At 37.3% G+C, this 21004-nt stretch overlaps 1 protein-coding gene across 1 annotated transcript; it reads right to left on the bottom strand.

The window, feature by feature from the left end:
- Positions 1–4606: 4606 nt before the first annotated feature.
- ZNF449 (zinc finger protein 449) lies at positions 4607–20658 on the bottom strand. The gene is made up of 4 exons (XM_008161391.3): positions 20305–20658; positions 18220–18412; positions 7869–7982; positions 4607–7677 (listed from the first exon to the last, which is right to left on the bottom strand). Exons 1-4 carry the CDS (start codon positions 20656–20658, stop codon positions 6794–6796), a joined length of 1545 nt encoding a protein of 514 aa, XP_008159613.1. The 3' UTR covers positions 4607–6793.
- Positions 20659–21004: the final 346 nt, after the last annotated feature.

Here is a 21004-nt window from a genome sequence, read left to right as displayed (position 1 = left end):
TTTACTTAATATATTTTTCCTGCCATATTTGCTCATTATTAAGACATTTGTAGTCAATGCTTTGCTCCTTCCCCTTTTCCTCCTTCATATAACCCTCCGTGATGTCATTTCTGTAATGGACCACCCTACTGATTATAGACGGGAAGGGCTGGAGATGATGAGCCCACCACCCAGCATCCTACTGCAATTGGCCCTGCATGGCCCCCAGTCACCTCTGTTGTGCATCTGTCTTCTCTGCCTAGACGGGACCTGTAGCAGTCATTTTTTATGCCACACACTTGGCACTAACATTATTTGTGATTTTTTAAAAAATCTTTATTGTTGAAGCACTAACATTATTTGAGTCTTCATCGTAATACTTCTTGTCTCCTTTAAGAAAGGACAACAAACTTAAGGTTGGTTCTTACTAAATGCTACTCTTGCTAAAATGTAATAATTTTTCAGATGCAGCTGAAACCAATGTGCTTGACTAGGATTGCAACTGGATAAGTTTAGCTAACTTGCAAAGAAGAAATCAACATGTAATTAACCAAATAGTGTATATAAGCAATGACTAAGCATCCCTTCAGGGAGACAGAGCTTTGGATGTGAATCCTCTGTCTTCTTTACCTATTATAAGTAAATAAAACTACCTAACGATAGCCATATCTGGTTCTTGAAAAGACCACCCCAAGTGTCAAACCCCTTGAAATCAGTAACATCCTGACCAATAATAATTCCAGGTATTATCATTCTTGTTGTCTCACAATAGACCTTAAAGTTACTCCACTGAACATCAGTACTTTTAAAGAGGTAAATCAGAATATAGTGCTGTGAGAAAATTAAGATAATGCCCTCTAAGGGGAAACCAGGCTCCAAAGCTTGGAGATTCTATTGTTCAGAACTCAGTGTGTCAAGGAGGAGGTCTACATGGACCTGAAGATCGTTGAGCTAAATAGAGAGAGCATCTGGGTTTGAATTCATCACTTTCATGCAAGATGTTGTAGGCACAACAAAGAGATTTTTTTTCAACTTCCATAGTTCTTCAGCAGCTGGAGCAGTTGAAGGATAAAGCCAAAGATACATTCAGAAGGGTGGTTTGCTTTCTTTATTTCATGCTTTTCAATTCTCTAGAAGCATGGAATCTGGGTCAGTTTATGCAGGAGTCCGACTGAGCAGGGGCTTTGATACGGCTGAAGAGTAAAGGTATTTTGTTTTGAAAGACAGTGTTACAGGATTCCGGGGCAGAAGGAATAGGGAAACTGAGACAGGAAAGTTAAAACAAGGCCAAACAGTGTGGACAATTTGCAGCCAGTTTGCAACTAAGAAGCCATTATCTTCCCCAGCCAAGGACACTTGACAGCAAATGGTTAACAACCTCCCTAATGAGAGAATACAGAAAGGGAGGGGGGAAGGGGGAAAGGAAAAAGTGGAGTTTTACTCCCTAAGCAGAGAAGCCAGCAGTCTCAAGGCTTGGCAAGATAAAGTTGCCAGGTGCTTCTCATGAATTCTGGGAAGGCCACAACAAAGTAAAAAGGGACCCTGAGAATTAATCTGTACCAAAATATTCAGCAGAAGAATTCTGAAACTTATAGACAGGAGTGTATATAATGCCTTGGACCCCCACCCAACGCACTCTTAAGATCCGCTGAGAGCCTGTCTGCACTTCATAAGCCAGATGTATGTGTTTGTTTGCTTTGCTTTTTCAGTAAAGGTGCATGCTTTAATTACTTTAATAAATTGGCTTTTCACAACACAGTTAAGGTCTCATATAAATTTGTTTATATGAGAAGACAAGGATCAAGGTTGGGAATGGCCCTCTCCCACTGACTCAGGGGGCTGTTTGGTAATACCTCCCTGGTATCTGTGAGAGGTGCCTCCAACAGGAGTATGAAGAAGCAAGTAGTTTAAGAAATGTGAGTCTGACATTCTCCCCCTTAGAATATAGCACTTCAAAATGCAGGCCATATTGAAAGGTAAAGATGGTGGCAGGAGTGTCCAGGAGGGAAGATCATGGATGGAATATGTCATTGCTCTGTTGAAAGAAAATTCTGAATGCAGCAGTAAGAGGCAAGGCGGAGTCAAAACGGACTACTGATATTGCTTATTTCAAATAAAAATCTGAAGAAATTCTTCAGTGACTCAGTAGTTATATATCTTTTGAATGTAAACTGGTTCTCTAATATAGGAATCAAGTTTCTAGGTAATCCCTTGGTGATAAAACTTTGTTTTTGAAAAATCATGTCTGTTGGGGATTGAGATGGGTTTCACTCATTCAGAAGGAAGATATACAGATTTTAATATCTTTGGATTCTTAAAAATGTGAACTTAGGCCTTGCTAGATGTCTGAGATGTCCTTTCTGACAATGCAAGCTGGAAAAGGCTAGATAAAGAATAACCTATACATAATTCTGGTGGGAAAAGGATCTACCACCACACCCAACCCCAATAGTTAAAATTCCAGTATCGGGGGCTGAGTAAACAGATTACTAATACTGAGAAAAGACTAAGAGATGAGCTGCCTTTCCATCTGTTCTATATTTGTAAAATAGGACTAGAGAAGCAGGGGCTGCTCAAGTTTTAAGTGTGAGCTTTGGTTCTTTAAAAGAATGTTTAGCCCATATGACTAGGCTAGAAATGAGAGAGGGTATCAGGAACAAAGATCATGTAGCTTCTTGGAGGTGCCCAGAATGTTTCTCTTCAGAATGTCATGATGACTGCAGATGCAAGAGGGCAGAGTATAATGTCTTTGCTCCCAACCTGATGGTGAGCCACTTGGGGGCTGATTCACCTGTATGTTCCCTGATTACCTTGACTTTAGCCTAGACAACCTCCTCAGCACACTGTGAAACAATCCCTGCTGATTCAGGAGGACCACTGCTGCAGAGTTGCACTCTCTCTGCTTTCAGGACAAATCACTGTGGAATCTCAAGGGAGAGATTCCTCATCCTGGTATGGAGAGGCTAGGTCTCTCCTAGGTCCTTTAGCTTCCAGCTTTAACTGCCAGCTTTGATAGCTGGGAAGCTATTAGTAATTGCTATAAGACATCCATAAATGGGTCAAAAATATAAAACTCTTAAGAGGGGAATGGAGAATACCAGGATTCTGGTTTTCAGAATGGGGAGTAATCTATTCTGTGTCACTGTCCCTTCATAAGCACCAAGGACACTCCTAAAGACATTAACTTAATTGAGAGGTCCAATACTGTATTCTGAACCTGTGCCTTTACAGAGAGAATCCTTATTTTCTAGGGTCTTTAGGATACTTACCAAATTTTATCAAATATGTCTTTAAAAAAACTAAATGAACTTTAAAAGCAGAAATAGAATGAACCATATTTTCTAATCACAATATAGCAAAACCAAAAATTAAGTGGAAAATGGCAATATTGTATAGCTCTTGGGTCAGAGGGAATATTAATGAATACAGTAATATCAAGTTTTAAATTATCAATAATAACACCGTGATGAATAATCCTATATACCAACTTGACTGGGCTAAGAGAAGCCCAGAGAGCTGGTAAAATATTTCTGGGTGTGTCTGGGAGGGTGCTCCTCAAAGAGATTAACGTTTGATTGAGTAGAGTGAGTACAGAGATCTGCCCTCACCAATGTGGGGGTGGGGTATCATCCAATCCATTGAGAACCAGAATAGAACAAAAAGACAAAGAAGGGTGAATTCCATCACTTCTTATGCTGGGACCTACATCTTTTGTTGCCCTCAGATATCAGATCTCCTGGTTCTTTGGCTTTCAGATTTCATGATTTACATCCCCCTGCCCAGGTCTCAGTACTTTGGCTTAGTTACACCATCGGATCCCCTGGTTCTCAGGTCTTCAGCCTTTGGACTGAAGGACACCATTACCTTTCCTTTTTCTTCAGCTTGCAGATGGTAGATTATGGGACTTCTCAATCTTCATAACAACATGAGTCAATTCCTATAACAAACCTCTTTATATATATATATATATTGGCTTCTGTTTCTCTGGAGAATCCTGATTAATACAAACATTATATATAAAAACTATGGAATGTGACCAAAGCCATATTTATAGGAAAGTCCATAGCCTTAAATGCTTTTATCATTAAACAACAAAAAATAAAACACAATATGCTGGATATTCATTGAAAGCTTACACTGTGTAGGGCCTGAACAAAATATATTTCATTTAATCTTCATAGTACTTATAAGGTGAGTACTGTTTTTGCTCCTCATACTGATTACAAGATAGGTAGGTACTGTATTTTTTGTACTGTATTTTGCCCTTACTTTTGTGAAGTAAAATTAGGGACACTCATACAATGTTCTATGATCTCTTTTTCCAATAACTATTTCACGTATTTCTTGATTCAGTGCCTCAAAATAAATAATGGATGTTCTCTACCCTGTAAAATCCAGTTAGGTGTGTTTATGATATAGCTGAGGAGGAGGATGTAGCTCACATTATGACTACAACTAACCTTACTAGCTAAAATTGACTGTATTAAATGCAGAGAGTAAAGTGATTCCAGCTTAGGGGCAGGAGTCAATTGTGGTGCCTGTTGCCACTGCTCATGGAAGCAGCTCTAAGTTGTGCAAACAATTAGTTAATGTGATTGAAGCAGAAAGAGCATATATATATTTCCACTTTATTAAAATATTGCATAGATACAGAGCAGTTGGGCACATTCATTCTAAGGCACTATTCTGGTTGGAATGCAATTCCACAAGAGAGAAAAGAGAAGCCATTACATTCAGTGTTTTTCATCTCTACATTCAGACTCCTCCCATGTTACATTTTATTGCTACTAGGATCTCAATTTTTAATCCCACATTTATAGCAGCGTCATACAGGGACTGGGGTGACAATAAAGACACATCCTAGCTTTAGCACTTGATATGATTTGGCACTTAATACAAACTCTCTTGCATTGTTCTCCATTTGTTTCCCAACTCTTGTTTAATTAAAGATATTATACTCTTTATGAACCTGATCCATGAATTAATTTGTTTCCTAGTTTCCATTAAGCCTAGAACAGGACTAGTTAGGCACAAAGTAGATACCCCCAAAATACTTAAATATAACTTCTAAGACGTTCAGTGGAATAGAAAAAAATATACTTTCCCTAATTCTAGTTTAAGGAAAGGATGACTGGTATCTTCATAAAGGGAAAAATACTTGAATGTCCTATTTTTTGTATTTTATAACAAGGAACTAGGCTGAATATTTTCATGTATTAACAGCTTTAACTGACAAAGAATTCTTCCCTTGCTATAGGAGTTTGAGTCATTACTATGATTATATGAGAACATTTATATAAGTAGCAATGTGTGTATGATTATATGTAAAATTCAAAGAGGTTGAGAATCACTGAGCAACTTACAAAGTATCTGAGTGAGCCTCACCTCCTTAAAATATGTGTGTATGTTTATGTGTGTATTACATAAAAACATATGTGTAAAGAATTTTTCATAACACCCTTCAAATGACTGGAGATAACTAGGCTTGGGAGTAATAAGACTATATTGATAACTATAGAAATATATGTTAAAGGCATGTGTTCCAAGAGATATTTGCAGAATACTAGTTCTGTGGGTTATTGCTTGGGTGTACATGAAAAAGGGTTCTATGGTCAAAACATTGAGCCAACAGAGTTGCTTTTTCTGCCTTTACTGAAGGACCTGTCAGAGATTCTCATATGCTGATGTGCACTATGAATCTAGAAAAGGGAAACAGCAGGGATTCCCAACCTTATTTGCAAAATATCTTACAGAACTAAGTGTTCTATGACACACACTTAGGGAGACATTGAATTAAAGAATGAGTAATGTTTGAATACCAAAGGATAGTAAAACGCAATGGACACTGCCTGGCTAGGAAGCTCAGTGACTGAGCGTAGACCTATGAATCAGGAGGTCATGGTTCAATTCCTGGTCAGGGCACATGCCTGGGTTGCAGGCTCAATCCTCCAGTGTGGGGTGTGCAGGAGGCAGCCGATCAATGAGTCTTTCTCATCATTGATGTTTCTATCTCTCTCTCCCTCTCCCTTCCTCTCTGAAATCAATATATATATATTAAAAAGCAATGGACACTGGCTCCTCAGTCAATCTAATTTGAATCAGGTTTTAATTGTATGACTTCAACTGTCGAATGGATTCTTCCATCTAGAGTTTACTCATTCTCTGAACAAAATAAACCATTAAATTAACAGCTCTAAGTGCATTACCTCAAACAGCCAAATAAGCAGATTAGCAAATTTTGCAAAATTCAAAAAGGTTAAAATCTTAATTTCTTAAACATAAAAAAATTCTATGGAAATAACCCAGTTCTTATGAGGCAAATGAAATCCTCTTTATCCATATGTTCCTGACACATTTTTATTCTTTGAACAAAATACACTGTCTCCTTTCTTGCCACTTGGAACACAAATAAAGCTTTAAACTAATATAACCACCTTTAATAATGACAGAAGAATAATTATGATGCTGCTATATATCAGATAGACATGGTTATCCATTATATTGACCCTACCCTATATGTTTTATGCTTTCATCTATGATACGGTTGGCTTGGGACACAAACATTTTCATTAAAAAGTAAGAGTTGTAAAGATAGAATACATCAAATCTAGTAAAGTTGTAAGAGTTGCAAGAGTAGGTGGATACTCTAGAATTCACATGCCATGGAAGATAGGTTTTTTAATAGTAAAAGAAAGAAAATCTGTTCTTATAAGCTCAAACAAAAAAGATTCTTCCAAGACAAACAGACTGCTTCAAGTTAAGATTTTTTTGAGTTAGTGCCAATTTTTGCATGACCTGTTTCCTTTCATAATTATTAAAGAAGTCCTCTAAAGTGAGTGACTTGGTGCATAATAAGGCCTGCTCTCTGTCTGAAACTTTTAGAACAATGACTACATTTGTATGGCTTCTCCCCTGTATGAATTCTTAAATGAATAACAAGGCTTGGTCTCTGTCTAAAGCTTTTCCCACAATAATTACATTTAAAAGGTCTCTCTTCTGTATGAGTTCTCTGGTGCAAAGTAAGAGCTGTCAGTCTACTAAAACTTTTCCCACAATTGTGACATCTATGAGGTTTTTCACCCGAATGAGTTTTCAGATGTCTTTTAAGACTTGATCCATGACAAAAGCTTTTCCCACACTCAAGGCATTTATAAGTCTCTTCTTCAGAATGGGTTCTCTGGTGCCCTATAAGGTGTGAGCGCCGAGTGAATCGCTTTTTACACACAGTACATTCATAGGGTCTCTCCCCTGTATGAAGTCGTTGGTGTCTATAAAGGTCTGAACTACGAAGGAATCTCTTTCCACATTCAGGGCATTTATGAGGTTCCTCTCCTGAATGAATTCTCTGGTGCCCTGTAAGTTGTGACTTCCGGGCAAAACATTTTCCACACTGAGAACATTTGTGAGGTTTGTCTCCTGGACTCTTTTTCTTATGGGTTCTAGGGTTGAGAGGTTCTTCCAAGCTAGAGCTCTCAGGCTTCTCTCCTATAGAGGGATTCTGATGATCTACAAGTTTTGTCAAATCTGTCTGTAAATCCTCTGGGGGTTTTTCCCATTGATTTTCTAACTGTACATAATCTTTTTGCAAAATGGGACCATGATTAGCATTCTCCTCTAAAGTAACAAGAAATGGGTACATATTTTCCAGTTTTTTCTGCTTTGAAGTATCTTCTTCATTATCTATCCCGATCTCAAAACCTAGGAGAAGGAAACAGAAACTGCAGATGTCACTGTGTCCCACTGAGAAAAGAACATGAAGAAAATGAAGAGTTATAGTAAACCATCAGTAGGGATATAGAAATTACTAAATGGAAGCCAAAACTCTTTACCCTGATTAAGGATGAATTTTTCTTTTCTTTCTTCTCTAGTATCAATGAACAATTACTTACCTATCTTGGATTCAAGTAATTGTTTAATTTCTTTGGAATCTTGTAGCTCCTTCACCCATGCTTCTTCTCTATGCTCCAATGGAAAGCTCACATCAAGCTTTGGTATTGAGTATCCTGGCCATTAGAAAGGTAAAAAGCATAATTGTTTGTGTTATTAATGGTTTTTCCAGAGTTCAGGCTGATATCTTGGACATATAGCCACTTAATATCTACTTCTACCTTAATTACTATTATTTCACTGGAATCTTGTGAAAGAGTCTTTTAAAAGAAGAAAACAGAAAGGAGATAACATCCTTTTTGCTCAATTCAAAACTATTCTCCTCTAGTCTATGGAAGGAGAGGGAATCGATTCTATGCTGAAATCAGTGTCCTAAATTACTTCTGAATCTATTTTGATATAGATTTAATTAGGTTAGAGCCAAAATATGAAGTAAATCTTCATAAAGTTTTGGCATATTAAAACAGAAATGCTACTACTGAGTACCAAGTGAAGAGAGGTAAAAGTAGGAGTTATAAAACTGTTTACTGAAATAATTTCAGTTGAGATTTTCAAATTAAAATGGAAATTGAGCCCTAGCCGGTTTGGCTCAGTGGATAGAGTGTTGGCCTATGGACTGAATGGTCCCGGGTTCGATTCCAGTCAAGGGCACACACCTTGGTTGCAGGCTCCTCCCTGGCCTGAGGCCCTGGTCAGGGCTCGTGCAGGAGGCAACAGATGATATTTCTCTCTGTCTTTCCCTCTCTCTTCCATGCTCTTAAAATCAACGGAAAAATATCCTTGGGTAAGGATTTTTTTTAAAAGGAAATTGAGTAGGTTGACAACCAGCAAAAGCAGTTTTTGTTTGCCCTGGCCGGTTTGGCTCAGTGGATAGAGCGTCGGCCTGCGGACTGGGGGGTCCCGGGTTCGATCTCGGTCAAGGGCATGTACCCCAGTGGGGTGTGTGCAGGAGGTGGCTGATTGATGTTTCTAGCTCTCTATGCCTCTCCCTTCCTCTCTGTAGAAACTCAATAATATATATATATATATATTTAAAAAAGCAGTTTTTGTTTGTTTCAACTGAAGTCTAGAAGTGGATTCTCTTGAAATTAACCCAAATATCCATCAAATAGTGTTTCTCACTGTAAATCGAAGAACAGGAGATGTTTCTATTATTGTTGTTCCCCTTACATCCTACCACCCTTCTCCTCATTGAGAGCCCCTGTAGCTCAAATCCTCTTTTCTACACCCCTTCTTTGCCTTCCTCAGCTCTGTCAAAGAATATTGATGTGCAGTAACATGGTGTGCAGTAACATGTGGGTTGGAAACTGATGATTTGATATCTAAATGCAGAATGATCTTTACATATTAGCATTATTAAAATAACATTAGTAAGCTAGTTTGATGGAGATTTAAATTTTAGAACATTATATCAAAACAAGATTAAATGTTGTTTAATAATCCATATTAAACAACTCAATCAAAAGGCAGGGATTTAAAAATCCAACTATATGCTGTCTACAGGAGACACACGTTAGATTCAAAGATACAAATAGAATGAAAGTAAAGAGATGGACCAGCAATTCCTCTTCTGGGTACTTATCTGAAGATTATGAAAACACTAATTTGGAAATATATAGGCACCCCTTACATTCAGTACAGCATTATTTACAATAGCCAAGATATGGAAAAAACTTAAGTGTCCATTGACAGATGAATGGATAAAGAAGTGTGTGTGTGTGTGTGTGTGTGTGTGTGTGTGTGTATTTCCATTTCATATATACCAACATCTTTACTTTTTGCTTATAGAGAGTATATTCCAAACTTTAATATAAAATCATTTGACTTATTTCCATTAGTTTAAAATTTATTCTTCCACTCTGCCAGCAAGCTGTTCTTTCCACTCAGCCTAAAATAGGATGTGCTTCATGTCATATATCCATTATGTTTTCACTTTTATTAAAAAAGCAGTAAAAGTAGAATTAATGTTTAAATTATGGAATAGTAAGTGCTACATCATTTTGAAAAGCATAATATATCACTTTAAGAGTGATGAGAAAGAGGTAGTTTCCTCTACTCCTAATTGGTATATTTTACTTTTTAGTTTTTAAAATATTTTTATTTATTTCAGAGAGGAAGGGAGAGGAAGAGAGAGATAGAAACATCAATGATGAGAAGGAATCATTGATTGGCTGCCTCCTGCACGTTGGACCGAGCCCGCAACCTAGGCATGTGCCCTTGACCAGAATTGAACCTAGGACCCTTGGGTCCGCAGGCCGACGCTCTCTCCACTGAGCCAAACCAGCTAGGGCAATATTTTACTTTTTAAATTCATTCTATCTTTCACATGTTAAATATACTAGACTTTCCTGTGCTTTGGAAAGTATTAAAATCAAGAGCAGTAGTATTTCTCAGCATTACATGTGATCTTCCTACCTAGCACTGTTGCTAAGCGAATTAACATGGGGAATGGAAATGCATATGCAGAAAGATTTATAATTAGATATAATATTACTAGCTAATATTTGAAGATATAATGGCTGAAAAGTTCCCAGATTTGAAGAAAGACATGAATACAAACATTTAATTAGTTCAACAGACTCCAAGTAAGATGAACTTAGAGACTCACACACCAAGGTATGTTATAATCAAACTCTGAAAAGTCAAAGACAGAGAGAATCTTGAAAGCAGCTGAGAGAAGAAACTCATTACATACAATGGAGCCTTAATAAGAAAATATGTAGATTTCTCATCAGAAACTTTGGAGGTCAGAAAGCAGTGGGCTGACATATTCAAAGTACTAAAATAAATTAACTGTCAACCAAGAATCGTATCCTATATCTAGCATAACTGTCCTTCAAAAGTGAAGGAGAAATTAAGGCATTCCCAGATAAACAAAAGCTGAGGATGTTCATTACCTCTAGACCTGATGTGAAAAAATGCTCAAGTGAGTCCTGCAGGATGAAATAAAAAGGACACTAGACAGTAACTTGAAGCCACATGAAGAAATAAATATCTCAATTAAGGTAAATAGGTAGACAATTATAAAATCTAGTATTATTGTAACAATGATTTATAATTCCACTTTTTGTTTTCTACATGATTTAAATGACTAATATATTTTTAAAAACACAATTAATAGTCTAAGTGTAGTATTATGGTAACTTATTTGTAACTCACCATTTTCCTTTCTATATAATTTAAGAGAATAATGCATTTAAAATAATTATTTGTTTGTTTTGGGGCACATATTCTATAAAAATGTAATTTTGTGACATCAACAACTGAGTAGGGATGGAGCTGTAAAAAAGTGGAGTTGTTGGATGTTATTGTAATTAAGATGTTATAAATTCAAATTAGAACATAACTTTAGGATGTTAAGTGTAATCTCCATGGAAACCACTTTGATTACAGATTAAAAGAAAACAGCGATACAATAAATGCAAAAATAAATGATAAAGAAATTTAAGCATTTTGATATAAAACAATCAACTAAACCCAAAAGAAGTAATGTAGAAAGTAAGGAACAAAAAAGCTATAAGACATATAGAAAAAAAATAGCAAAATGATAGAGGTTCCTCCCCATTGGTAATATACAGCATATCCCAAAAAATGTACACACACTTTTACAGCTGACAGTTCAATTTAAAAAATAAAATGTATTTTAATTAACACTGCCTTTATAATTATTCAAAGTGTGTATATACATTTTTGGGGATACCCTATATATCTAGGATATCACTGAGTGGCCAGATTATTATGATCTCTGAATGCATAATAATCTGGCCACTCAATGTATATCCTATATAATAAAAGGTTAATATGCAAATTATCCCCTCGACCAGGAGTTCGACCAGCAGGCAGGCCAGCCAACCGCCCATGTCCCCTCCCCCTGGCCAGGCTGCCGGACCCCAACCATGCACAAATTCATGCACCGGGCCTCTAATATATATATATATATATATACTGAGTGGCCAGATTATTATGCGTTCAGAGATCATAATAATCTGGCCACTCAGTGTAGACCATATGTTAGAGCACAAATAACTCTCAATTGATTTCAAAAGAGATATACCACAACAGGATGAAGTTAGAAAACAATAACAGAAAGAAAATGGGGAAATTGACAAATATGTGAAAAATAAATAACATAGTTTTAAACTACCCATGGGTCAAAGAAGGAATCACAAGGGAAATTAGAAAATACTTAGAGATAAATGAAAATGAAAACACAACATATCCAAACTTATGGGGCACAATGAATGCAGTGCTAAGGGGGAAATTTTTTTTTTAAAATATATTTTATTGATTTTTTACAGAGAGGAAGGGAGAGGGATAGAGAGCTAGAAACATCGATGAGAGAGAAACATCGATCAGCTGCCTCCTGCACACCCCCTACCGGGGATATGCCCGCAACCATTGTACATGCCCTTGCCCGGAATCGAACCTGGGACCTTTCAGTCCGCAGGCCGACGCTCTATCCACTGAGCCAAACCGGTTTCGGCCTAAGGGGGAAATTTATAGCTATACAGGATGGAGCAAAAACAGGTTTATAGTTCATATGGAAAATACTTCAAAAATTAATAAATACTAATACAAGAATAAACTGTTTCATGAACTCACAACTATAAACCTACTTTTGCCCCACCCTGTATATAAATACTTATATTAATAAATAAGAAAGACCCCAAAACAACATAATTTCACAATTTATGGAACGAAGAAAAGAAAAAAAAGAACTAATCCCAAAGCTGGCAGAAAGAAGGAAACATTAATGATTGAGTAGAGATAAATAAAATAGAGACTAGAAAAAAAAATCAATGAAACCAAAAGCTGGTTTTTTAAAAAAAATCAACAAAGTTGACAAACCTTTAGCTAAATGGACTAAGAAAAAAGAGAGAAGGCTCAAATCACTAAAATAAACGTGAAAGTAGGGGCATTACCAATGATTTTACATAACTAAAAAGAATTATAAGAGAGTACTATGAAAAATAGTATGTCAGCAAGTTTGATAACCAAATGAAATGGACAATTATAAACACAAAACCTACCAAGACTAAATCATAAAGAAGCAAAAATCTCAATATACCTAGAATTAGCAAGGAGATTTTTAATCCGTAATGAAAATGGACCTAATGACTTCTCTGATGGATTCCATTAAATATTTAGAGAAGAACTAATACCAATGCTTCTGAAATTAAAAAAAAAATCAGAGGCAGAAACACTTCCTAACTCATTCTGTGAGGCCAGCATTACCATGGTATCAAAGCTTGAAAAAGATACTATAGTGAGAGAGACACATCAATTGGTTGTCTCCTGCACATGACCTTTAAATCTGTAGTTATCACATTATAAATGAAGGATACACTACCTGAAATGAAGAATAATTTACAGGGAGTCAACAGTAGACGAAGCCAAGAATCAAATCAGTGATTTGGAATTATAAGGAAGCAAAAAAACACCCAATCAGAACAGCAAGAAAAGAAAACAAGAATCCAAAAAATGAAGATAGTGTAAAGAGACTCTGGGACAATTTCAAGGTATCAACATTTGCATCATGGGGGTGCCAGAAGAAGAGAGACAGCAAGAAATTGAAAGCCTATTTGAAAGAATAATGACAGAAAACTTTCCTAACCTGGTGAAGGAAATAGATATACAAGTCCAGTAAGCACAGAGAGTCAGAAACAAGATGAACCCAAATAGGCCCACACCAAGACACATCATACTTAAAATGCAAAAGGTTAAAGACAAAGAGAGAATCTTAAAAGCAGCAAGGTAAAAGCAGTTAGTTACCTACAAGGGAGCTCCCATAAAACTGTCAGCTGATTTATCAACAGAAACTTTGCAAGGCTAGAAGGGATTGGCAATAAATATTCAGTGATGAAAAGCAAAGACCTACAACCAAGATTAGTCTACCTGGAAAGCTATCATTTAGAATCAAAGGACATATATAGAGCTTTCTAGACAAGAAAAAGCTAAAGGAGTTCATCACCACCAAACCAGTATTACATGAAATGTTAAAGGGTCTTCTTTAAAAAGAAGAATTTTTTAAAAGATCAAAATATGAACAATAAAATAGCAATAAACACATATCTATCAAAAACTGAATGTAAAAAATAAAAGAAATGAATAAACAGAACAGAAATAGACTCATAGACACAGAGAACATTTTGATGGTTGCCAGATGGGAGGGAGGCTGGGAAGATGGGTGAAAAAGGTGAAGGGATTAAGAAGTACAAATTGGTTGTTACAGAATAGTCACTGTGATGTAAAGTACAGCATAGGGAATATAGTCAATATTCTAATAATATTATGTCAGATAGGTATGATATTTATCAGGATGAACACTTGCTAAGTTATATAATGTCTTGAAACTAATATAATATTGTATGTCAACTGTAATTGAAAATAAGAAATGATCATACACCATAAACAAGTTGCATTTGTTCCTGCAATATAAAGATGTTTCAACATATGAAAATCAATCCGTGTAATGCACACATTAACATAATGAAAAAAACCCACATGATCATCTCTATTGATGCAGAAAAAGCATTAAACAAAATTCAACATCCTTTAATGATAAAAAACGTTCAACAAAATAGGAACAGAAGGACATTACCTCCACATAATAAAAGGCATATATGAAAAAAACACAGGGAACATCATACTCAATTGTGAAAGACTGAAAGCTTTTTCTTTAAAGTTAGGTAGAAGGTAAGGATGCCCACTTTGGCCACTTCTATTAAACTCAGTACTGGAAGTTGTAGGCAGAGCAATTAGGCAAGAAAAAGAAGTAAAAGGCACTCAAAATGTAAAGGGAGAAGTAAAATAATCTCTATTAGTAGATTATATGATCTAATGGAAATCCTAAAGATTCTATTTAAAAACTGTTCTAATGAATTCAGCAACATAATAGGATACAAAATGAACATGCAAAAATTAGTTGCATTGCTATACACTAACAATGAACAATTCTGGAAATTAAGAAAACAATTCAATTTATAACAGCATCAAAAAGAATAAAACACTTAGGAACTAATTTAAACAAGTAGATGAAAAATGTACAATGAAAATTATAAAACATTGGTAAGAGAAATTAAAGAATACATACATGGAAATACATTCCACATTCATGGATTAGAAGATTTAATATTGTTAAGATGTTAACACTATCCAAAATGGTCTATAGGGTCAATGTAATCTATCAAAATCCAAATGACATTTTTTGCAGAATAAGAAAAGCCCCTTTTAAAATTCATATGGAACCTCCGGGGACCTCAAATAGACAAAACAATATTGAAAAGAAAGAACAAAGTTAGAGGACTCACATTTTCTGATTTCAAAAATTTACTACAAAGTTACAGTAATCTAAATAGTTTGGTACTGACATAAAGACAGACATACAGACAAATGTATTAGAATAGAGAGCCCAGAAGGAAACCATCAAATATATGGTCAAATGACTTTTAACAAAGATACCAAGATCATCATATGGAGAAAAGACAACCTTTCCAAGAAATGATGCTGGAAAAACTGAATATGCACGCACACACAAAAATAAATAAACAAAGTTGTACCTTTACCTAACACCATATGCAAAAATTAGCTCAATATGGATCAAAGACCTAAAAGTAAGACCTTAGAAGAACATAAGGCAAAAGTTTAATGGCATTTCATTTGGCAATGTTTTCTTGGATATGACAAGAAAAGCACAGGCAATAAAAGGAAAAGTAGACACAGTACTTCATGAAAAATTTAAACATTTGTTCATCTAAAGACAGTGTCAACAGAGTAAAAAAGACCACAGAATGCAAAAAGTATTTACAAATCATATCCTATCTAATAAAAGAATAATATGCAAATTGACTGTATCTCCACTATACCCACAAGCCACGCCCACCAGCTAATCAGGAACAAGTATGCAAATTAACCCAACCAAGATGGCTGTGGCCACAGAGCAAGCAGGAGGCTTGGGTTTCCCTGGCAATGGAGGAAGCCAAGCTTCCTGCACACCCTGGCCAGCCCAGGCCTCTGCTGAAGGCTACAAAGTTTCAATTATGGAAGATAAATAAATCCCAGATACCAGAGCCTCCGCTTGGGTCACTGGGGGGCGTGGCCGGCCTGCAAACCACCACAGGCCCCTCACCCAGGCCGCCCCATGCCCCAAGGGAACCCCCACCCTGATCCAGGACACCCTTCAGGGCAAACAAGCTGGCCCCCACCCATGCACCAGGCCTCTATCCTATCTAATAAAAGAGTAATATGCAAATTGACCATCACTCAACACACAAGATGGCTGCCCCCATGTGGTCAAGATGGCTGCCCCCATGTGGACACAAGATCGCCACCACAAGATGGCCAGCAGGGGAGGGCAGTTGGGAGGGATCAGGCCAGCAGGGGAGGGCAGTTGGGAGGGACCAGGCCAGCAGGGGAGGGCAGTTGGGAGGGACCAGGCCTGCAGGGGAGAGCAGTTGTGGGGGGACCCAGGCCTGCAGGGGAGAGCAGTTGTGGGGGGACCAGCCCTACAGGGGAGGGTTGTTAGGTGTGACCAGGCCTGCAGGGGAGGGCAGGCAGGCAAGTAGTTGGGAGCCAGCAGTACTGGATTGTGAGAGGGATCCAAGATTGGAGAGGGTGCAGGCTGGGCTGAGGGACACCCCCCCCGTGCATGAATTTCGTACACCGGGCCTCTAGTATTTGATAAGGAATTAATACCCATACTAAGAGAACTTTAAAATTCAACAAAGAAAGCCAAACAACCCAATTAAAAAATGTGCAAAGGACTGAATAGACATTTTTAAGTAAAAAACAAAAAAACAAACAAAAAAACACCCCAAAAACTCACAGACACAGACAATAGTATGGTGATTACCAGAAGGAAAGGGGGATGGGGAGAGTAGAAGAGGGTAAAGGGCAGATAAATGGTGATGGAAGGAGACTTGACTTTTGGTTGTACACACAATACAATGTAAAGATGATGTCTTAAGAATTGTACACTTGAAACCTATATAATTATATTAACCAATGTCACAATAAATTCAATAAAAATGTAAAACAACAAAAACTAAATAAAGTGTGTTCATCCAGACTGGTAAAAAAAAAAAAAAAGAAGAAGAAGAAGATATATTCCTGGTCAAAAATCACATGAAAAGATGTTCAATGTCACGAATCATTTAGAAAACGCAAGTCAAAACTACAATTAGCCCTGGCCAGGTGGCTCAGTTGGTTGGAGCATTGTCCCATACACTAAAAGTTTGCAGGTTCAATTCCCAGATAGGGCACATACCTAGGTTGTGAGTTTGATACCTGGTCAGGGCGTGTAAGGAAGGCAACTGATTGATGTTTCTCACATTGATGTTTCTCTCTTTCTCCTCTCTCTCTCTAAAAGTCAATAAAAAACATATCCTCAAGTGAGGATTAAAAAAAAAAAAACTACAATGAGATACCACCTAACACCCATTAGGAATGCTATTATAAAAAAAAAAAACCAACAATCAGAAAATAACAAGTGTTAGCAAGGATGTGGAGAAATTGCAAAGCTTGTGCACTGTTAGTGGGAATGTAAAATGGTACATCCACTGTGGAAAACAGTATGCTGGTTCCTCAAAAGTTTAAAAATAGAATAATCATATAATCAAGCAATTCCACTTCTGGTTATATACCCAAAAGAAGTAAAGGCAGGGTCTCAAAGAGATTTACACCCCTACTCAGGGAAGCATTGCTCATGACAGCTAAAACATAAGAGCAACCTAATATACATTTATGAAAAAATGGATATATTAAATATAACATATATGCACAATAGAATATTATCCAACTTTTAAAAGAATAGAAATTCTGACATATACTACAACATGAATGAACCTTGAGGACATTACACTAAGTGAATGAGACAGTCTCTAAAAGACAAACACTATATGATTCCATTTATATGAGGTACATACAGTAGTCAAATTCTTAGAGACAAAAATTTAAATGGTCGTTCAGGGGTTGGGGGGAGGTGGAAATGAGCAGTTATTGTGTAAATGGGTACAAAGTTTCAGTTTTACAGATGAAAACAGTTGTAGACATGGGTAGTGGTGATGGTTTTGCAACATTATAAATATATTCATTACCACTGAAATGTACATGCAAAAATGGTTAAGAAGTTAATATATGATTATGTTTATTGCACTAAAAAAAGTGAAAAATAAACTTCTTGAATCCAGGTTAATCTAACGTGTTTTGTGGCTAGCTATTCTCAGAGAGACGTTTCCACACTTACTCTTTATCCATTTTCATCCCTTATTCCGTGTTTCTAACCAAACCAAACCCTGGATAGCTCCTGAGTTCTCAAAAAGAAATCAAGGAAAGGAAATAAAATCTTTGGCTTACCAGGGTCCAGAAAGGACTGGCCTTCCCCAGCAGCACCGTAGCTCAGCTCCTGTGGGATCCACGCATCTGCGACCGGGGCCTCGGGGACAGGTCCCAGTGCTTGGAGTGGGGGTACTTCCACGTGGATGTTTGGTGGTATGTCTGCCATTCCAACTGCTGCGAGGTCTTCCAAGAGTATTTCCTGCCTGTCAATCTGGGGGAAATGCCAGAACCCATCACTCTAATATCTAGACCATCAGTGCCCAGGAGCAATATAATGCAAGCCAACAAAGTCATTTTAAATTTTCCAGTGGTCATATGAAAAAAAATAAAAGAAATAATAATATAATATGCATTAACAAAATATACATATATAAAATAACACAATTTCATAATGTAATCAGTATGAAGAATTATTAATAATATATTTCACCTACTTTATTTTTCACCTTAAGTCTTCAGAATGTGGTATGCATTTTATACTTACAGCATATCCCAATTTGGACTAGCCAAATTTCTAGTGCTCAAGAACCACCTTTGGCTGGTGCCTATCATACTGGCAATGCAGGATTAGACTGCATGAAGACAAAATTTCATGTGGTAAGCCAAACAAGGAGACACAGAAAGGAAGGGAAACTATAAACTATTCTATCCTAGGGTCAGGAAACTTTGGAAGAATCCTGTTCATTCAGGCTAACCACAGAATCCCATCAACACACAAGACTTCAGTGCCACTAATGCCTAACTAGAAGCACTTCCTCCCTTCTCCAAAGATGCTGTCCTGTGCTCAGCTATAGCAAGCCCCAAGCAGGTTTTATTAGGTGGTTCTGAAAGAGGGTAGGGCCACCACCCCCAGGAGTTATTTTAGATATTGTAGTAGGTGGTAGCTATCAGAATTTAGTGGGCAGAGATGGGAGTATATAGATAATGTAAGGTAGCTCAGTTAGAGTGTTGTCCCAATACACAAAGGTTGCGGGTTTGATGCCTGGTAAAGGCACATACAAGAATCAACCCAATAGCCCTAGCCGGTTTGGCTCAGTATGTAGAGCATTGGCCTGTGGAATGAAGGGTCCTGGGTTTGATTCCAGTCAAGGGCACATGCCCGGGTTGCAGGCTCGATCCCCAGTAGGGGGGTGTGCAGGAGGCAGCCGATCCATGGTTCTCTCATCACTGATGTTAATGGGCAGAGATGGGAGTATAGATAATGCCCTCAGTGCAGAATTGTTCCAGGTCCTTACCAACTTTGGAGTGTCCCCCTCAAATATTCATATAGGTAAAAAGAATCTGTCAAGAACCTCACCTTGTTGGTCATATAATCACAAAATATTTTTGCAAATGTTAGCTTGACTTAACTTTTCTAGGAAAGCAATAATTTGAAAATCAAAGAAATACTATACTAATTGTTCAGATTAACCAAAGTTGTTTGTCATTTTGGAAAATCACATGACCAGCAGCAACACCATTTATAGTGTTTGAGTTATATTGGTCTGAATTTCTGCTTGTTGCCTTCACAGCAAGTCTGTGCAGTGAGGCAAGCATCTGACAACTTCATGAGGTCTTCTAGTATGCTCAAGTCCAGACATGTGAATGCTGAAATGCCCATTAGTTTATAAGACACTATGTTCCTTTTCTTTTATATTACTTCTAAACCCTACTTGGCTTATGGTTGGCAGACCTTTTTGGAAAGAACCAGATAGTAAATATTTTAGGCTTTCTGGGTTATGTTGGTCTGTTGCCTATTCTTTTTTTAAAAACAACACTTTGAAAAAGTAACAACCGTTATTAGCTCATGGGCTGTATAAAAACAGACCTTGGGCTGTTTTTGGCTCACAAACCACAGAGCACTTATTATATGATGGTTTTGATTTTGTGTATATAAGTAGATTATACTATCTATAGGACAGTAAAAGGGACACGACCAAATATTTAAAGAGTTTGGTTTAATAATTGAGAATCACTGACCCATTTGCTGATTCCAACAAAAGGAAAATATAAAAATCACTGCAGGGAGGTCCTGGGACAAAAAGACAAAATGACTGATCTAGTACCAGATGTGTCTGCTACTTCTTTTAGAATAATTACCCAGATCCCAAATTCTTTTCTTACCTGTGGCTCTGGTATCTCAAGTTCTCTCTGTAAGTCTTCTATCAGTGATACAACTCTTTCTCTATTATCTGGGCAATGTTCCCTCACCCAGGTCTCTATCTCTGTGGGCAAAATTGTTAGAAATTGCTCCAACACTAGAAGCTCCAGGATTTGCTCCTTAGAACGCAGCTTTGGCTTCAGCCATTGACAGCAAAGCTCCCAAAGTTTGTTGAAAGCTTCATGAGGCCCGGCTGCTTCTTTGTACTGGAACTGCCTAAAGCGCTGACGGAAGACTTCAGAGTCAGTATCATATTCTTGAAACACTGAGCCCTGATTCAAGGAGGCCTGGATTGCACAACCCAGGGCAACAGCCATTGCCCCCTTCCCGCAGTGTCCAATGTATCTGGGCCTAAAGTCTCAGACTCCCAATTTGTTTCTTTGTATATTTCTTGGGTGGAGGATCTAAAGCTGAGGAAAGGTCAAATGAGAAAGGAGAAAGAGCAGTGGTTAACAGGGCATTCTTATCTCCCTTAATTGCTTGCTTTTCAGCAAAGCTCTAAAGTAGCAGATTGTAATATTTTCAGTGGTTCTGAAAATCTGATGAAAGCAATGGACTCACTTCCTAGAAAAATACACATAGCACTTCAAATTCTACATCCAGTTTCAAAAAGTTCACTAAAACTTCAAGATCCTCTAGAATTGTTCTGTCCAATATGGTAGA

This window comes from Eptesicus fuscus, chromosome 1 (assembly GCF_027574615.1).
Source record: "Eptesicus fuscus isolate TK198812 chromosome 1, DD_ASM_mEF_20220401, whole genome shotgun sequence".
Lineage (NCBI taxonomy): Eukaryota > Metazoa > Chordata > Mammalia > Chiroptera > Vespertilionidae > Eptesicus > Eptesicus fuscus.
The sequence above is the reverse complement of the archived record's forward strand: the minus strand, read 5'-3'. Positions and strand labels throughout refer to the sequence as shown.